This window comes from Schistocerca americana, chromosome 1 (genome assembly GCF_021461395.2).
Source record: "Schistocerca americana isolate TAMUIC-IGC-003095 chromosome 1, iqSchAmer2.1, whole genome shotgun sequence".
Taxonomy (NCBI): Eukaryota; Metazoa; Arthropoda; class Insecta; order Orthoptera; family Acrididae; genus Schistocerca; species Schistocerca americana.
In genome coordinates, this window is record NC_060119.1 from 851,956,740 (window position 1) to 851,976,458 (window position 19,719).

Genomic DNA, 19,719 nt, shown 5'->3' on the forward strand with positions numbered 1-19,719 from the left:
TATACAGGGCAATTTGTTACAATTTTGTTGTAACATGATGATGTATAGGGTAATTTGTTACGATTTTGTTTGATGCTTATCTTTAACTGAATATAAAACAAGGGAGACTTTGGCTGACACCCACTCCCAAGTAATGGTACAAACATACACTGTCAGTTTCTGTTATTATAATACTGTTTGAGATACTGTAGCTGACACCCGCTGGCAACTTATGGCACATACACTGCCAGTTTCTTGTGTCACAGCACTATTTGAGATCCAGTAACTAATACCATTTGTCATGTTGTGGTGTATGTACTACACCATGCATTTGGGGTAATGATAGCCACCATAATCAGGGTAATGATAGTTACCGCAACAACCAACCATCATTCTCTCACTCACAAGGAACCTCTTGAGTACGGGGTCACAAAATGCCAATGATGTTTATAACAGCTTCAATCAGACCTCAAAAAGTGCGCTTTAACCTGTAGGCTACATCAGTACTGCAGAAACATAAGTCATGTGTGTTTTGTACTCAAAATATTAAGTATCTTGATAAGCAAATTTATATTTGCTTATTATGATACACAAACTGCATGTTTTGTATTCCAAGTCTTTAAAAATTTTGGTAAATAATTTTATATTGGTGGAAAGATAGTATTTTTGAGATATCAGAAGTGCCTCTCTATGTGCAACTTCATCCATCATTTTCTTTGCCGTATTGTGTATACATTTTGTATTTCGTGTGTTATTAAGTTCCATTTGTTTATTACAAAAATATACAATTAAGTGATGCAATGTATTATAGGTCTGATCAACAGAGATCATCTTTAGTATGATTTGTTGTGTTAAACTGTAGCAAAATGTAGCGACAGTGGATAAACATGCTACCACAGGTGTGTCCACCCTCAAAAGTAATAAAAATACAACTATATTATTCAGTCTCTAACATTATTGGTAAATATTATGTTCTTGGTGCATTATTTTGATACCCCCTAAGCTGATGCTTGGTCAGCTTGTTTTTGTGCATAGCCTCATTTAGGTTTAGGATGAAGTTTCAACTGCCTGCTCAGTATGTTACTTTAGTCACTTGTATTTGTACTCTTTTATAATGATAATAAAGATAATTTAGACATGGAAATAGTATTGTGACACTTAATTTGAGAGTCCACTGCCATATTTTAGGTGTATCGTGTAAGTCATACAATAAATGCACTCTTCCAGCAACCGACACATTATTTCAGCTAAACATGAGTTTTATAAAACAATTTAGATATATAGCAGCATAGACTTACACATTGTGTGTTTCCTTACACATTTTTGATAATAAATCCATCATTTTTGAACTACCAGCATCATAGTCTCATTTAGGCCAAGGAGGAACTGTGAACAGCTTGATCAACATGTTATTTTAAGGTGACATGAATGTTTTGTGTGTGTGTGTGTGTGTGTGAGTGAGTGAGTGTGTGCCCTTACATAGTTTTGATAAATAATGCTGATAATTTGAATGTAAAAATATTTAATTTGGGGACTCTGATACACCTTACATCAGTTGTGATGCAATGACTGAGTTAAGCTCATTGACAAGCACTGTTTAACCAACAGTTAGACCACGAGTGCCTAGTTATACTAGTATTGTCGATACCAATACGTACTTTTGATAAATAATGGAATGCTTTTGAATGTAGTACCAATTCAAATGAAGCTTATGGTAGTGTTTTCCGTAAATAATACAGCCATTTGGTACATGGAAATATTGGAGTATTGTCAATATTTTCACAGATTTTTGATAAATAATTCACATTATTCACATACTTTTGAACATGGTGCCAAATTCAGACAATTTAGATACTTTCCGACCAGGCATCATCATGGATAGAAATGTCAGAAGGGTTGAAAGCATAAGTGAGCTAGTTCCAAAATCTCGGATTTATATTTAAATAAAAAGATCCCAATATTTTTGAATTTCCCACCACCACCATACTGGATATTGCCAAATTTCCCAACATAACTATTTTGGATATTTCTGAATTTGCAGCCACTGCTTTCAATATTTTTAATTTCCTGCCACTGTCATCTTAGATTTCAGGAACTGCAGCTCCAATGTCATACTGGATTTCGGCTATTGCAGTGATGACTAGCAGTACCCACTGAACTGTGAACTGGAGGCCATACTATTGATATACCTCCCTAAATAGTTGAATATACCCCATTGGTATTGCTTCCAAGTGTGTGAGTGGTAATACTTTGCCCTGAGGTCAGTAATCATTATTCAAGATTTATCATCCTTGGGAGTGAGTGATGAATGTATGTATGAAGACAAATATTACATAGTAAAGTTTCCAGCCATTAAGGCCTTTGTCAGCAGTAGACACACATACACACACGCACACACACACTCACGCAAACGCATCTTGCACACATGTCTGCAGTCTCAGAGAGCTGAAGCCACACTGAGACTGCAGACGTGTATGCAAGTTGCGTTTGCATGAGTGTGCGTGTGTGTGTGTGTGTGTGTGCGTGTGTGTGTGTGTGTGTGTGTGTGTGTGCGTATGTGTGTCCACTGCTGACAAAGGCCTTAATGGCCAAAAGCTATAATTGTGTGAATCTTTTTGTTGTGCCTATCGTGACTCAGCATCTCCGCTATATGGTGAGTAGCAACTTTCCTTCTCTGGTATTGCTACATTTCATCCTGGATTTACCATTGTTTGACATTATAAAGTTTGTTATTTTTCTGTTTATGATATTTCATCACAGAGCCTGGCTGACTAGATGAAGAAGGCACACACTGTGAATGCAACAACAAAACAGAGTGTACAAAATAGGTACAACATGGATCAACAGAGGGCAGCACACTAGCCAGAGATGCACGAAGAGAAAGATCAGTGCTAAGAGGGCATATAAATAATAAAAAGAGAAAGAAAATGATGATATGTAGGAGTGTGTGTTTTATGTCTGAGAGCAAGAGACTTTTGTGAGCAATGAAAAATATTATATTTTTTGAAAGACATAGGAACTTTAGTAATAAACTGTGAAGAGTATCAAATCTGTAGAAACAAGGACCTTCAACTGCCATAATAAGTGTAATTTCAAAAATAAAATCTATTTTACGTCTAATATTTATCCAGGAGAGTATATATATTCTTGTTCAAGGCACTAGTTTAACAAATATAAATATTAATGAGCAGACATGGACAACACATACAGGTGGACTGCAGATGAATGAACAAGGTACAAATGATTGTGGCTTTATCAACTCTAAATAATCAGTTCCAGGGCTGATGTCTACAGAATACATAACTGTGAGAATCAGACTGCATACCAGCAACACCAGGTGGTTGAGCACTGATAGAGCTGTCAAAGTTGGTAGGTTCACTAATGAATGAATGGATGAATGCAGATTTAGAACTGCGTCAAAATCCTCCACAATTTTTTTAAATGAAGTTGTTTCGCTTTAAGCTGTTAGAATATCATTTATTGTTATTGTAATTTCCTCACATGGTCATTGTCAAGCATTGTGGGATATTGTAACCCATTCAGTTACATAAAACTGTGACACACTGAGACATAGTCCTCATTGGTGTAAAAGCAAATGCATGTGGTGGTGTAAATTAATCCACTCTTCCACACATCATGCAAGCACATGTTAGACAGCTGGTGAAATAACAGTAGGTACGCTAAACACTTACTTCAAAATCTAATGTAGCAAGTGTGGTATGTGGATCACAATCTAACATACCTGCTACATGAGATTTTGATTTAAGTGTTTACCATATCTACTGTTATTTTGCCAGCTTTATAATGTGTGATCGCATGGTGTATGGAACAATGGATAAATTTACTTGACCACACACATTTGCTTTTACACTGCTGAGAACTATGTTCCAGCATGCGATAGCTCTATGTTATTGAGTGGATTACAATATTCCACAATGCTTGACAATGGCCATGTGCCAAAATAGCAACTGCAATAAATAATATTTAATAACCTAATGACTACATTAAAAAGTAATGTTTTAATTATTTATCACATGAGTGACATGATACCTGTAGCAGACAATTCATGTTCTCTGCTCACCACTGCCATACATGATGAAAACTCCTGTTCTCCCATCTGCAGAAGCCACAGAAGTCATAGTATGGTAGAGGTAGCAGTGGGTGGTATATGTAAGTTGCCTGCTATGTCAAGAATTGCCAAGGCAGCTGTTAATCTGTCATGGAGAAGTCATTGTGAGATTTAAATGCCCATCGGTGATACATATGTAAGAAAACAGACTGTGACACACCTGCACTTCACTAGAAGAGGAAAAGAGAGAGTAGCCTTTCTGAAATGTTGCACTCACACTGGAATCTTATGCAGGGTGGAACACTTGAAGATTCTGTTACACTGATACCTGATACACCACAGAAACCTTTGTAGTCACACTATTAACCATGCTCAGTTTAGCTTAGATTTCTTCCAGCTTTTGTTGGCACCTCTGATCATGTGACATTGTCCAATGTCCTATGGAAAAATCACATTGTCTACATGAAAGACAGTCATGATGAACAGGTGAACATGAATAGGTGATATAAACATCTGAGGATGGATTCAAACCCAATTCAGTCAGGAGCACTACTGACATGTATTAACTCTCCTAAAAAATAGGACAAAAATGTTAGAAAGGCCATAGTATTATCACCATATTTTTTTGGTGCTCTAGCAGTGATGGCACAGTGTTTGTTCTACACTCAAACATACTAAAGTTCATCTATAAAACTAAGCAGAATACATGATGCAGTCAAAAAGACTATCCACTCCCAGTCAGCTGCAGTCTATTTAGATTCTGTCAATCAACTCCAAGTCTTTTGTGTCTATGAACTAATGTTAGCATAGTTGCCTACATCACCCATCTGCTTTGAAATTCTATGTGCAGGTGAGTTGTTATGGTACTCAGAAAACTGGTTGCACCCTGAGGAGAGATGAATCACGATGACATGACAGAAAAGAGGGTGCAGAAACAGTTGGGTGGAGGGCATGGGGGCAGTAGATTACTGAAGATTGAGGTCAGTATGATTTTGGGAGCAGAGAATGTGTTGTAAGGATAACTCCCACCTGTGCAGTTCAGAAAAGATGGTAGCAAAGTGGAAGATCCAGTTAGCCTGGGTCATAAAGCAGCCAATGAAACAATGTGTGTTATGTACAGTTGTGTGTTGTGCCACAGGGTGGTGGTCTGCTTTGCTCTTGGCCACAGTTTGGTGGTGGCCATTTTTCCTCATGGACATTTTCACACATGTCATCCCTTCCACACCAAAAAATCCCTCTCATACAACATGGACACCAGGGGACAATATATTTGCAGTCATGGGAGCTCCCTAGTGCAATATATTGAAGGACTCACAAAAGTTTTCTCAGACAGATGCTATCCCCCAGGTCCACTCTGCATACAGATTTCCTGTGCCTTATCCCCACACCCCACCAATCCTTCCGACCACCACCCAAGAACCAGCATCACCCTGGACTGGAACAAATGAACCACATCCTTCATCAGGTCTTTGATTATCTATCATCATGCCCTAAAGTTAGGAACACCCTGCTCAAGATCCTTCCCACTCCTCCTAAAGAGTGTTCTGTCACATTCCAACGTCCACAACATCCCAGTCCATAACTGTGCCATTTACAATCCCAATACCTTGCCACAGGGATCATATCCCTATGGAAGACCCAAGTGCAAGGCCTACCTAATCCACTTACCCAGCACTTCCTATTCCAGTACTGTCACTGGCTTATTCTACACCATCAGAGTCTGGGGCCACCTGTGAAAGCAGCTGTGTTATATACCAGCTCTGCTGCAATTATTGTTCAGCTTTTTATTTTAGTATGACTAGCAAACAGCTGTCCAGGATGAATGGACACTGCCAGACTCTGGCCAAGAACAAAGTGGGCCACACTGTGGCAAAACACGCAGCTGTACAAAACATACTTGATTTCTATGGCTGCTTCACAACTTGAGCCATTTGGATCCTCCCTCCACCACTAGATTTTCTGAACTGTGCATGAGGGAGTTATTCTTACAGCACATTCTCCACTCCCAAAATCATCCCATCATCAACCTACTGTAATCTACTGTCTCTACATCCTCCAACCAACTGTTGCTGCCCATTCTGTACTGTCACTTCCTCACAGTTCGCCTCCCTCACAATCACTGTGTGCTGCTCTCTTCCAATGCACCCACCAATCGATTCTTTCCCCTTGGTTACTCCTCTCTTTTCTGCTCACCATTTTTCCCCTCTTCTCAGCCTTCACCACAACCTCCTGACATCGCATCTGTCAGATCTGTCCTGCCTTTTCTAGTCCCTACATGCTCTGCCAGGCAATGCCAGTTCCTCTTCTCACACCTGTACCCTACTATATCTGCTCCTTCCCCAACCCCTCCATATTGTTGCTCCCATTCAACACATTTCTGTTGCAGTTTGGTCAGAGTGGCTAGAGGTAGCAGTCATGTGTGTGTGAGATGTGCTTGCTTGTGGAATGTGTGTCTTCCTCCTTTCAAAAGAAGTCTCATGTCAAAAGTAACAGTCTTTTCATCATACCCTCAATGTGTCATCTTTACGGTGAGTAGCAATCTATCCTTTTCATAATATAGTTGCAAAATGTTAAATGTATTTCTCCCATTAGATGTTGTTCTGTCACTGAAGTCCATTTGAAAGACTCTTGCAAATGCCACATAAAAATTTATAGTTCCTTAACAAACACTAATTTGGTGTCATAATTCAGTATGTATCAAACTTTTAAAATACTTGTGCAACTGTACTTTTTGCATTGCCTGCTATAATGTAATTTTTTGAGTGATGTTAAATGAAAGTAAATCTCTGTACACAGTTCACAAAAGTCAATTTTATACACTGACTTGCTTTTGTTTAAGATTACTCATAATTTTGGGATCTGTTTTTATTTTCTTAGTGTCAATACAGTGTTGAGTAATCCCAGTAACTCTTCAACTAAGCAATAGCTTTTGGTCTCATAGAACTATGTCATTAACTCTTATGAAGCTAGAAATATAGATGTATTGGTATGTTATGATTTAATAATAAGTTAACAATGTAAAACCTAACAAGTATTCTTTCTCATGTCATAGTTTCTGTTTCCATGTTGAACCTAAACTGTGAAAACTAATGTTTTTTTGATTGTACCACAATGAGTTTGTTAAGTTCATATTTATTACTGGCACTTGTTTTTAGGTCTGCAGTTAACTTATATTTTAATTTTATTAACTAATAGTAGTAGTTGAATGTTTCTAAGCAGGATGTAGTAAAATGTACATGAAATAAAAAAAAATATATGTAATTTATGTTTCACTTACTGTATGAGACATAGTGTCAGAGAGGTCATCAAAATCATGTGCTTTTGGAAGTCCGCACAATTTACGAAGCTCATTGTAGGAAGGCACACCATGATCTCTGGCTCTCTGTATATCGATAGCAGGAAGACTTAATCCAAATGTAGTTCTATTTGCCCTGAACAGTTCATGAGCTATCTGTAATGAGCAATTAGCACACATTTCATTATTTTGGAAGTCGACAGGGAATGGTAAAAACTGTGATGGAATTTAACATGTTTACATCATATATGAGTTCTCATTAATAACCAACATAAAATACAAAGTCAATGATTAAAATGAAGTAAAATGTATATTAAAATATATAGTAGAAAAGAGAAAACTTGAAACAATATTGAAAAATTCATACTAGAAGAATATTCATGGTAAGTTATGAGCACATATTTAATACAGAAGTATTGCAGTACACATTTTGGTGGCTACATAAATGATGCCGAAATGACTTAAAGCAATCGGTGAACAAATATTATTTTATTTACAATAATATATCAAAATCCAATAAGCACCAGAGCAAATGCTTCCCACTTCATTAATTCTTAGCCACTTCCAAAATTCTGTCAAAAAACTGATTAGAATTTCTTTGCTTTTCAAAATTTTAATTTCTTTCTTGAAAAATGTTTTTAGGACTGTTTGTTTGTTTATTTGACCTAACCCTCTTTTCATTTTCTATCAAAAACTGAACATATCAAACATGTGCAATATGTAGTTTCTCAATCTTTTAATCTTATATAAATTCATGAATTTTATTCAAATATGTATAAACTATGATGAAAGAATAACAATAATAATAATAATATCAAACAAGCTGCTACTCACCACAAGCGCAGATGCTGAGTCGCAGATAGGCACAACAATAAAGACTGTCATAATATAAGCTTTCGGCGAATGAGGCCTTTGTCAAAAATATACCACACACACACACACACACACACACACACACACACACACACACACATGACTGCAGCCTCTGGCAGGTCAGACCACACTGCGAGCAACAGCAGCAGTGCATGGTGGGAGTGGCAACTTGGGGGGGGGGGGAGGGGTTAAGGAGGAGGCTGGGGAGGGGGAGGGGGAGGTGGAGGGGGAGGGTAGCAGGGTAGGGGTGGGGGTTGGTGAAGTATTGCTAGGGAGCACATAAGGACAAGGTGGAGAGAGGGTAGGGCAGCTAGTTGCAGTCAGGAGGTTAAACGGGGGCCGGGGAGAGGTGTGGTGGGGGTGGGGGGGTGGGGGGGTGGGGGGGGGGGGAGGTGTAGCAGAAGAGCAGTGAAGTAAAAAGGACTGGGTGCAGTGGTGGACTGGGAACAGGGAAGAGGCTGGATGGGTGAGAAAAATAACTAATGAAGGATGAGGCCAGGAGGGTTATGGGAATGTAGGATATATTACAAGAAGAGGTCCCACCTGTGCAACTCAGAAAAGCTAGTTTTGGTGGGAAGGATCCATTTGGCAAAGGCTGTGAAGCAGTCACTGAAAGGAAGGACGTCATGCTGGGCAGCTTGCTCAGCAGCAGGGTGGTCAACTTGTTTCTTGATCACAGTTTGTTGGTGGCTATTCATGCGAACAGACAGCTTGTTGGTTGGCATGACTACATATAATACAGCAAAGTGGTTGCAGTGTAGCCTGTAAATTACATGACTGATTTCACAGATAGCCCTGCCTTTGATGGGATAGGTGATGTTTGTAACCAGACCGGAGCAGTTGGTGGTGTGGTGGTGGTAGGATGTACGGGACAGGTCTTGCATCTGGGTCTAGGTGGACATCAGGATACTAGCATGGGAGGGGTGGGAAGGACAGTGGGCAGGTTATTGTCATGCCCACATAGAATGTACCACTTTGGTTGCAGCTTAGCTTATAGATTACATGACTGGTTTCACAGGTAGCCCTGTACTTGATGGGATAGCTGATGTTTGTAACCGGACTGGAGTAGGCGGTGGTGGGAGGCTGTATGGGACACATATTGCATCTAGGCCTATTACACGGATATGAACCATGAGGTAAGTAGTTGGGAACAGGTATGAACACATATAGGCTCAAAGAACGGCAGAATAGCAATGTGGGAAGGGTGGAAAGGATAGTGGTCCTGCCTGCATTAATTTACAGCTCAGATTAGATGGGCATTAATTTTATTACAGTGTTATTGGCTGAGGAAGGAAAAAGATATCAGCATACCATAATTAAATGATTGAAGAGCGTCTCAGAATGAAGGAGTAATACATCTTGTATGAGTGACTAAAATTACGCTCTATCCATCTGAGCCACCGAGTACATGCTTCCCGTGAGACCCACATTCCCAACTGTCCACAATCTACATACATAATGTCCCTAATAGATATTTGCCCATCCACTCATTACTCACGCACACTAAGGTGACGATTCCCGTAAGAGTTTGGGCAACTTGTGCGCATTCGCAAAGACGAAGGTCAATGGCTAGGTAGCCTTTTAACTATGTATATGAAGACAGTAACTGTTATCAAAAGAACAAAAACCATTGCTGACCGTGCAGCTTCTCTAGAATAAATGATAATTATCTGAAACCCTCAGCTGCCGACAGGTGTTGCTGATATACCTCGATGTGGACAGCTGAAAATGTGTGTCCCAGTGGCTCAGATGGATAGAGCATCTGCCATGTAAGCAGGAGATCCCGGGTTCAAGTCCTGGTTGGGGCACACATTTTCAGCTGCCCACATTGAGGTATATCAAGAACACCTGTCGGCAGCTGAGGGTTTCAGTTAATTATCATTTATTCTAGAGAAGCTGCACGGTCAGCAATGGTTTTTGTTCTTTTGATAACAGTTACTGTCTTCATATACATAGTTAAAAGGCTACCTAGCCATTGACCTTCGTCTTTGCGAATGCGCACAAGTTGCCCAAACTCTTACGGGAATCGTCACCTTAGTGTGCGTGAGTAATGAGTGGATGGGCAAATATCTATTAGGGAATATGTGTATTTAACAATCTTTCAAGTGTAATTGTGACTATCTCTTTTCTGTTACTTTCTGAACACTCTTTCAGCATTCCATTAGTCCACAGACAAATACCAATCCCCTTGCACTAATGTCCAAGTCATTTCATACTTTTACAATAATCATATTATTTTGCCTGAGCCTCTATTTCAGTACCTGCAGTTTTTCTGAAAACATGCTCTCACTGTAGCCAAGCATTAGCCCCACATACTTTTCCTCCAGTCCTGCTTAATCCTCATATTACTTTAAAGGACTTATGTTAAAAAAAACTCCATATGTGGCTGCAACTCATCCTTCCACCAATCCCTTCCAAAAAATCTTAGTCTTCCCTCATTCTCACTATAGGTGTATTTCTCTCATCCTGAGGTCTGAGTGATCTCATGTCCTTCTCATCCCAGAGGAAGGAAATATTTGTTCTGAAAGCTAGGTAGTGGTTCACTTTGAAATGTGTCTGTCAGCAGTATTACACATTTTGTCTTTTGAAAATAAGTACTGACCAGCTATTGTGCCTCATAATTTATGTTATCATACACTTAGTTTTGGAGCTGTGTTCTGCGTCTGTCATGATATAGCAAATATGTCACCATATTTCAGTTGGCTGTCTTCAGGTTCATTGACATTAAGGTTTATTTATTTATTTACTGAACTTAGAAATAACTGAAAGTTATGAGCACATATATAGTAACTTTCAGTGGGACAGGTCAGCTGAGTCATCACGGAATTATGATAAACACTGTCTTACTAATTCTTGTGGACCACAATGCTACAGCCTTTATAGTTAAGACATTATTCAGAATTTTAGGAACTGTTACAAGAATGTTAGTTATTGGCACAAGCATTACACATCACTTGTAGGAAAAAAAGAACTGTTTTGGGTTTGAAAAGCAGGACTGTAGAAATTACAGTGTGAAAAGTTATGATAAACTCATACCAAGCAATCATGCAAGAGAGCCACCATTAATGCCATAACATTTTAGTTTCCCAAATAGAACTTTATCAAACAATGAAAATTACAGAATGGAATGTAACAGCATTATGAAAAGGATAGTTGTTACTCACCTTATAGCAGAGATGCTAAGTCGCAGACAGGCACAGCAAGAAGACTGTCAGAAAGTGAGCTTTTAGGCAACAAGGTCTTTGTCAAAAACAGACAAAACACACACACATTACCTTAGTTTCTGGCTGCAGATGCCAGAGACCATGGTCATATGTGCATGAGTTGCATTTGTGTGAGTGTGTGTGTGTGTGTGTGTGTGTGTGTGTGTGTGTGTGTGTGTATGTTATCTATTTTTGACAAAGGTCTTGTTCATCAAAATCTCACTTTCTGACAGTCTTTTGTTGTGCCTATCTGAGACTCAGCATCTCCACTCTGTGGTGAGTAGCAACTATCCTTGTCATAAAACAGAATTTTATGGTAGATGTATGTAAAAGACATAGCAAGTTCACAGGATACATCTACAGGATACTCTTTGTTTGGTTAAAGTAGTTTTAAAATGGTTTTCTCTGTATGACACTATTATTGTACACCCTACAGTCTGTTTTTCTAGTTGAAAGCACTCAATTTCACTATTATTGTATCTGGAGCACCTACTGCTAACTCTTTGTTTCACCAGTATGTGTATTGTTCCTTGGCTCACATATTGCAAATAATGATGTATATAACTGATGTTTTAGAAGCCATAAGCACCATGAAAGTAGGAAACCAATCACTGTTGTATTATATACAGAATGAGTATGCCAAACAGAAGTGAGCTTAGCCAAATGTGTAAAAAATTGTATTATTATTAAATATGGTTCCAGACTGCTAAAGTGACTTCCGGGTGTTTCATAAGATGATGTTTTTTTTTACTGAAAATTTAGTAAAAACATTCTTATTAATCTGAAGAGCAGTAATGTTATTTTTTTTAAAAAAATATATCTGAAACTGTAAAGTCACATTTGACTGCAGATCATAGGTGAAAATCAAATCAAATATTGCAGTTCTCAATTAAAAAAAGCTTTATTAAACATTAGTGGGATTATTCTTGTCAAAATTCATATAACAACTGCAATGACAGTTTTTATGTTTATAAAGGTAACTGGAAAGTAAAAGAACAACAAATATTAATGTCTCACCTCTTTGTCAAAATTTTCATCATCTTTGCGACATTCTTGAGAGACTGCTCCAATTAGAATTTCATCAAATTCCTTAGTTACTATTGTTGGTCTGTTATAGAAGTCACTGAGCACAAGCTCTTTATTGATTTCACGACCTGCTGTCATTAACCTGCAAAACATTGCTTTCATATGAGGTGTAATATAGTGTTACTGGTCTTCTTATGCTACATATTTATACTGTTATTAGATCTACAGTACTGTTTTCATTTTGTTTACAAAAAAAACAAAGTGATTAATTTTTCAATAAATGAGAGGTCTAATAGGTACATCTGGCACCTAAGGATGAATATTAGGTGTGTGTGTGTGTGTGTGTGTGTGTGTGTGTGTGTGTGTGTGTGTGTGTGTGTGTGTTTGAACAGACAGGAAAATTCCACAAGTGGAAGCAGAGCCTGCAATAATGGATACAAGGGAAGGTTTCACCCTGTGTGTGTGAACAGACAGGAAAATTCCACAAATGGAAGCAGAGCCTGCAATAATAGGTACAAGGGAAGGTTTCACGCTGACATAAGATTGCAAGGATAGCAATGAAATTTTATTTTTGTTCTATTGGTACATGTTGTACAATGATGTTAACTTGTTCAATGGAATAGTTTTGTTCATACCACTTAAAGAAACCATATTGTATATGTTTCACATAAATGAATAAACTGGAATATACTCCTTTCTATAAAAGCTTTGTTTTGGATGTGACTTCAAGCAAAGTTCATGAAGGTTTGTAAAAGAATTTGCACCTTTATTTTTAACAGTTAAGAAATTTTTAAGTGAATCCAAACATGGCGCAAACTCTCATGAAGATGATTCATGTCAAGAGCTTCCTAAAACTCATTTTATAAATACACTTGTTAAGGTAATAGTCTGCCACATACAATGCACTGATTTTGAATTTGTGGAAATAAATGGACAGGAAAAATAAAAGGTACTGCACATAGCAATGAATAAAATTCATCAGAATGGGATGGCATATCTAGTGCTGGCACTAAGACGTGCTAAAAGAAATCTCAAAGCCTGTCACTCACCTTATTAACTGTACCAAAAATGGCTGTGCTCAAGCCACTGTGTGGAGTGGGAAGTAAAGAATAAATCTCAATTTATAAACTAATATTGTTGACACTCAGTTTTAAAAAGATATTTGAATGTGTTCTCTGGTCTCAGCCTGGTTTTGGGAAACTTCTAAGATGTCTACAGCAGCTACACAGTTCTTATATGAAGTACCCTATACTTCCTGCCAGACCAGCAGATGCAGACTACAGTCATCTTTACAAATCTGACAAAACCTTCATACGCAATAAACCGTATGTTATTTCTAAGAAATCTCAAGCCATGTAACATTGGTGTTCCACGTATGAATCTTTTAGAGGAATACCTGATGCACCTAAGGCAAATAAAAAAGAAATCATATAAAATGTATGATAAGACTATACATTTTCAATTCTACGATGAAAAAATAAAAAAAAAACTCCTCTTATGCCATGATGACTCCTATCACGTTATATTCAGTCCTTTTGAAAACATTCATTTCCATTACTTACACTAAGGGCTCACATTCTGTTTCATAAAACTGGTTGACAATGGGAAGTCCTTACAAAAGCAGTATGTGGGCAAGTGTTATCCTGTTGGAAATCACTCCCTGGAATGCTGTTCCTGAATGGCTGCACAACTGGTTCAATCACCACACCCCAGACCATAACTCCAGATGTAGATTCATTGTGTCTTGCACTCACAGTCAGACAGATTTGTTGCAGGCCCTCTACTGAACTGCTTCTAATACATGGCCACCACTGGTACTGAAGCAGAACCAGCTTTCATCAGAAAACACTTCAGACCTCCACCCTGCCCTCTAATGAGCTCTCACTTGACACCACCGATGTCGAAAATGGTGATGGTTTGGGGCCATTGAAATGCATGCTACAAGGCGTCTGGCTCAAAGCTATCATTGAAGTAACCAATTTGTAGCAGGTAGCTGTGTCACTGTGGTGCTAACTGCTACACAAATTGCTGCTGAAAATCCAGTATGATGTGTCAGAGCTATACACTGGACATTGTAGTGCCATGTGTCCATCTAGAGCCCGGTCTTTTTGGTGGTCAGGCTTGTGAACTTTAGGAAGCATGTAGAAGGTGGGAGGGGAGGAAGTGTTGGTGGTGAAAGGGGGGGGGAAGAGGGAGGGAGGGAGAGAGAGAGAGAGAGAGAGAGAGAGAGAAAGAGAGAGAGAGAGAGAGACAGCAGAGATGTTCTGGGATGGACAGTCTGGGAGAGCTGGTGGAGTCCCTCTGCTGGATAATCCCTAGGTTTCACAACCACAGAGGAGGAACCTTTGTCAGTAAGGAGGATTATAAGGTTGTGTCAGTTTTAGGTTGTTCTTTCTGCAGCTGTGGTTAGGGGCCAGTTGAGGGTGGATCACAACTGGATGAACAGAAGAGTAAACTAAGCGAGGCAGGGCTCAGTATTGGTTTTGGATTGAGCGTGATGGGTATGGTTAAAGGTAAAGAAATGTTTACACGTAGGGACTGGGAGAAGGAGAGGTCCTTAAGGGAGTGCAACAAAGATAGGCCTTAGAGAAAGACTGATACTTCCATGGGAAGGAAGCTTTTGGAGGACAGATTCATGAGTGTTGCACGTCTGTTTAAGTTCTAGGTTCTGTAGGGTGGTGGGAGTAGTATCTTATGAGTTTGTGGTAAATTTAGTAGGTCTGCAGCAATGCAGTTCGGTAATGTGGACTTTGTTTGCCCATTCTCTGCTGCCGCGCATGCACAGTTCTCACCACCTCATGCTTTCTTTCCTCTCCGTCTTATGCGCGGAAGCACCATCCTAGGTGACGTGGGCTTTAGTATCTGTACACTGATTCCAGTTGTGACTCACTGATATTGCAGTCACATGACAGTACAGTTTTTCATTTTGTGAAGTGCAATATTTCACATTTCTGAATGTTTAAAGTAAGTTGCCAGTCTTTGTACCACTTTGAAATCTTATTAACTCAATATTTTTGCAGCTCTCTTCAGAAATGCTTCAAATGGCTCTGAGCACTATGTGACTCAACTTCTGAGGTCATTAGTCCCCTAGAACTTAGAACTAGTTAAACCTAACTAACCTAAGGACAGCACACACATCCATGCCCGACGCAGGATTCGAACCTGCGACCGTAGCGGTCTCGCGGTTCCAGACTGCAGCGCCTAGAACCGCACGGCCACTTCGGCCAGCAGCTCTCTTCAGACAGTACTTCATTATTGATAAATGCATCATTTTCTAAAAGTCTGAGGTCTCTACTAATAATGCCTGCAAGCTCTTTAATATACAGGGTGTACATAAAGTCCAGTTACACTTTCAATTATTTATTGCACAAGAACTAAACATTGTACAGTTGTCATACATATTGCATTTTGAAGAGAAACTCTGAAAGTTTTTTTTACAATCATTTGATATGTGAATCATGAATGACCCAACAGATGTCAATTCAGTAATTGAATTCTTGCCATACCCATCCCAGCATGGCATTGTCGACTGTAGCAGTCACTTCCCGTGTTCTCTCCCGGAGCTCTGCTACATCATGTGGTAGAGGCAGTACATACACCAGATCTTTAATGTGTCCCCATAGAAGAAAGTCATACGGAGTGAGATCTGGTGATTGGGGAGGCCATTTCATGAAACAGCTGTCCCCTTTTGTAGCACGGCTGATTCATTGATGCTGCAGCTCTGTGTTCAGATACCCACGAAAATGGGGTGGAGCCCCATCCTGTTGAAAGATGAATGGAGAGTCTGACTGCATCTGAGGCATCAGCCATTGCTGCAACATGTCCAAGTAGGAATATCCAGTGAAAGTGTTCTTGGCGAAGAAGAATGGCCCGTACAGTGCTCAATGTGACAAGGCACATAAAACATTTACCTTAGGGGAATCACCCTCAAATTCAATGCATTTGTGTGGATGCTTTGTACCCCAGATTTGACAATTATGCCTATTCACTTTCCCATTAGTGTGAAAAGTGGCTTTGTCACTAAAAATTAACTGATCAACAATGCCATCCCCATCCTCATTCAATTGTTGCAACTGCGGACAAAACTCAAAATGGTTGTCTTCATCATCGTCATTGAGATTCTGCACTAGCTGTAATTTGAATGGTTTCATAGACAGCTTCTGTCACAGGACATTCCACACTGTCATTGGAGCCATTTCGAGTTCACGGGATGCATGATGCACTGATTTCTTAGGATTCCTTATGAATGTCTATCGTTCACGCTCCACATGCACTTCACTCAAACTGGGGCATCTGCTTCTCTTTGCTGGGCACAAGCAACCTGTCGCAACATATTTGTTGTGCCAGTGGTATGCTCCACATTCACTTCACTCACACTGGGGCATCCGCTTCTCTTTACTGGGCACAAGCAACCAATCACAATGTATTTGTTGTCCCAGTGATAAATGGCCTCCCTTGTTTGTCGCTTCTTACCGTACTTGGTTCTAAACATCTGTTGAACAGCTGTAGCACACTTGTTTTTGATGAACTCCAACACACAGAAAGCTTGCTCCACACCTGAACTCTCCATGTTTGTGACTAGCACTGACTATCGACAAATTACCAAACTACGCTGTAGTGGTATGGGCGGGGGGAACGTTCAGGGTTACTCTTCAAAATGACAAATGTATGATATCTGTACAATGTTTGGTTCTTGTGCAATAAATAATTGAAAGTGTTCCTGGACTTTATGTACACCCTGTATAACATGAACAGTAAATTTCCCAATTCTCTTTCATGGGGCATATCTGAAGTTATTTCTACATCTGTCAGTCAGTTTCCATCCAAGGTAAAATATTGTGTCCTCCCCAGCAAGAAATCCTCAGTCCAGTCACAAATCTTGTTTGATAACCCTTATGATCTTATTTTTGTTAGTAAGAATATGTATGGTACTGAGTCAAATGCATTTCAAAAGTCAAGAAAGACTGCATCTATTTTACTGCCTTAATCTGTGTCTTTCAAGACATGTTGTGAGAGAAGTTTTAGGTAAGTTTCCCATGGTCTCTCTCCTGGAATCTGTGCTTATTGGCACAGAGGAGGTCACTCTGCTTGAGAAACCCCATTTTGATTGATCTCAGTATTGTTCTAAGATTCTACAACAAATGGATGACAAGAGTATTGGGCTGGAATTTTGTGGAGCACTTTTGCTACACTTCTTGTAGATCAGTGTGATCAGTGCTTTCTTCCAGCTACTGCGCAAAGTTATTTGTCCAAGGGATCTACAGTAGATTTATGTTTTAAAGATGGGTTCACTCAACCACAAATTCAATATAGAATTTGATATGGAGTCTACTGAGCCATAGAAATTTGTTGAGTTTTACCTATTTCACTTGTTTTTAAACACCACTGACACTTATACCTCTGTTACTAATCTTTGCGCTGGTGTGAGAAACACATTAAGGGAATGCCCATAGATTTCCATGTGTAAAAGAACATTAGAAAACAGAGATTGATGTTTCTTCTTCCGCTTTGCTACTCTCAGTTACAGTCCCTGTCTCATCCATATTGTCTGGACAATAACTTTGGTTACACTAACAGCCTTTAAATAGGACCTGATGTTCTTTGGCTTTTAGGGAGATCCATCAGTAATATTATATTATGGACTTCACGCACCGCTCTCTTGACAGCCAAATATCTTTCATTCAGCATCTCTTTACCTATAGCCTTATGTTTTGTTTCACACTTATTTTGTAGTGGTCTCTTGTTTCCTTATAGTGACTGTATACCATGGACTACCCTTCTCATCATTATCTATTCTACTAAGAACAATTTTCTTCAGTGATAGACATTGCAAGTAAAGTTAACTCAAGACACTGGCAAATTATCTGTCCATCAAGAACTGCAGACATGTCTCCCCCCTTGCTGATCAAATTACAGCTAAAAATGTCTCTTTTACCTCCAGAGCTGCATTTGGCGTCACATAACTGAATATTGTAACATGAACTGCAGTAGCAACATGGTTATGGAACCACAGAAAATTTATACACCTAAATGTAAGCCACAATATGAAGATTAAAGTAGGCATTACGGGTATTTTTTCCATATAGAAAATTTCTTACAGAAGCGTATTATTGTTAAGGACATAATTACGTAATCATAATTGCAATGAAAGTTAAAAACCATTTTTTGTGTAAGTGGTAATTATAAAAATGGGAAATCAAAAACATTGCTTATCTCTTAAAAATGTAGCATAAATGGCATCAGCACAACAGTCTGCATTATCAGCGGTGCTATTCAACAAATAGTTCCAATACGTTCCGACCACAAAAACAACTAATGTAGCATTATTAAGGGGAAAACTACTGTTGAATGTTATTGGAAACTAGCATGTTATTGATGGTCTCAAATGCAAATGTTAAAAATGTCTAGAAATGTTTATATACAGTACATACCTTAGAATTCCATGTGCAATTGTGTGAAGATACCTGAATGCCACAGAGGTAAATTCGACAAATGTGCCAGGACACAATTTTTTATTATATTCGTATGCATGGAAGTGCTCTTTAAATGCGTGTTTTCCTATTGGGAGAAATAATTACTTTGGTTATATTGATAATGCAAAACATTTTTTAATTCATATGTTAAAATATAACAACTGGGAGAACTAACAATGACATGTTATAATATGCAACATCAAACATGAGCTATTCATTCCTGACACTAACTTATAATAGTACAAATCTGCATGACATGTACACATACACTCCACAAACCACTGTGAAGTCCATGGCAGGGGGAACTTGGTACTTCCCACTGTACCAATTATTAGGGCTTTTTCTCATTCCACTTACGAATGGAGCAGGGAAAAATGATTGTTTGACTGCCTCTGCAATTCTCATCCTCACAATCCTTATGGAAGTTGTAGTATATTTATATCGTCATCATTTGAGGCCAGTTCTTGAAGTCTGTTTACTAGACTTTCTTGCAATAGTTTCCACCTATTTCAAGTGTCTGCCTGTTCAGCTTTTTCAACATCTCAGTGACACTCTCGCATGGGCCAAATGAACTAACTGTTTGTGCTGCCCTTTTCTGTATATGTTCAATACCACCTGCTAGTCCTATCTGGTGTGGGTGCCATTCACTACAGCAGTATACTAGGCTGGGTTGCATGAGTGATTTGTAAGCAATCTCCTTTGTAGACTTATTGCAAATCATTAGCATTCTACCAATAAACTGATGTCTGCTACTTGCTCTACCCCTGACTCAGCCTATTTGATCATTCCACTTCATGTGCC

The 19,719-nt window shown here is 39.0% G+C and overlaps 1 protein-coding gene and 1 non-coding gene across 2 annotated transcripts in view; one reads left to right on the plus strand and one right to left on the minus strand.

Moving 5' to 3' along the window:
- The window catches only part of LOC124594614 (peroxidase-like), a 140,622-nt gene that overhangs the window by 22,863 nt on the left and 98,040 nt on the right, over positions 1-19,719 (minus strand). Inside the window, exons 8-10 of the mRNA XM_047132989.1 lie at positions 18,877-19,003; positions 12,437-12,587; positions 7,326-7,499 (exon numbers count right to left, since the gene is read on the minus strand). Coding sequence (XP_046988945.1) covers positions 7,326-7,499; positions 12,437-12,587; positions 18,877-19,003 — 452 coding nt within the window. The remainder of the gene's footprint in view (positions 1-7,325; positions 7,500-12,436; positions 12,588-18,876; positions 19,004-19,719) is intronic.
- On the plus strand, positions 9,951-10,024 carry Trnat-ugu. Its single transcript has one exon. It is a non-coding gene; the product is annotated as a tRNA-Thr (tRNA).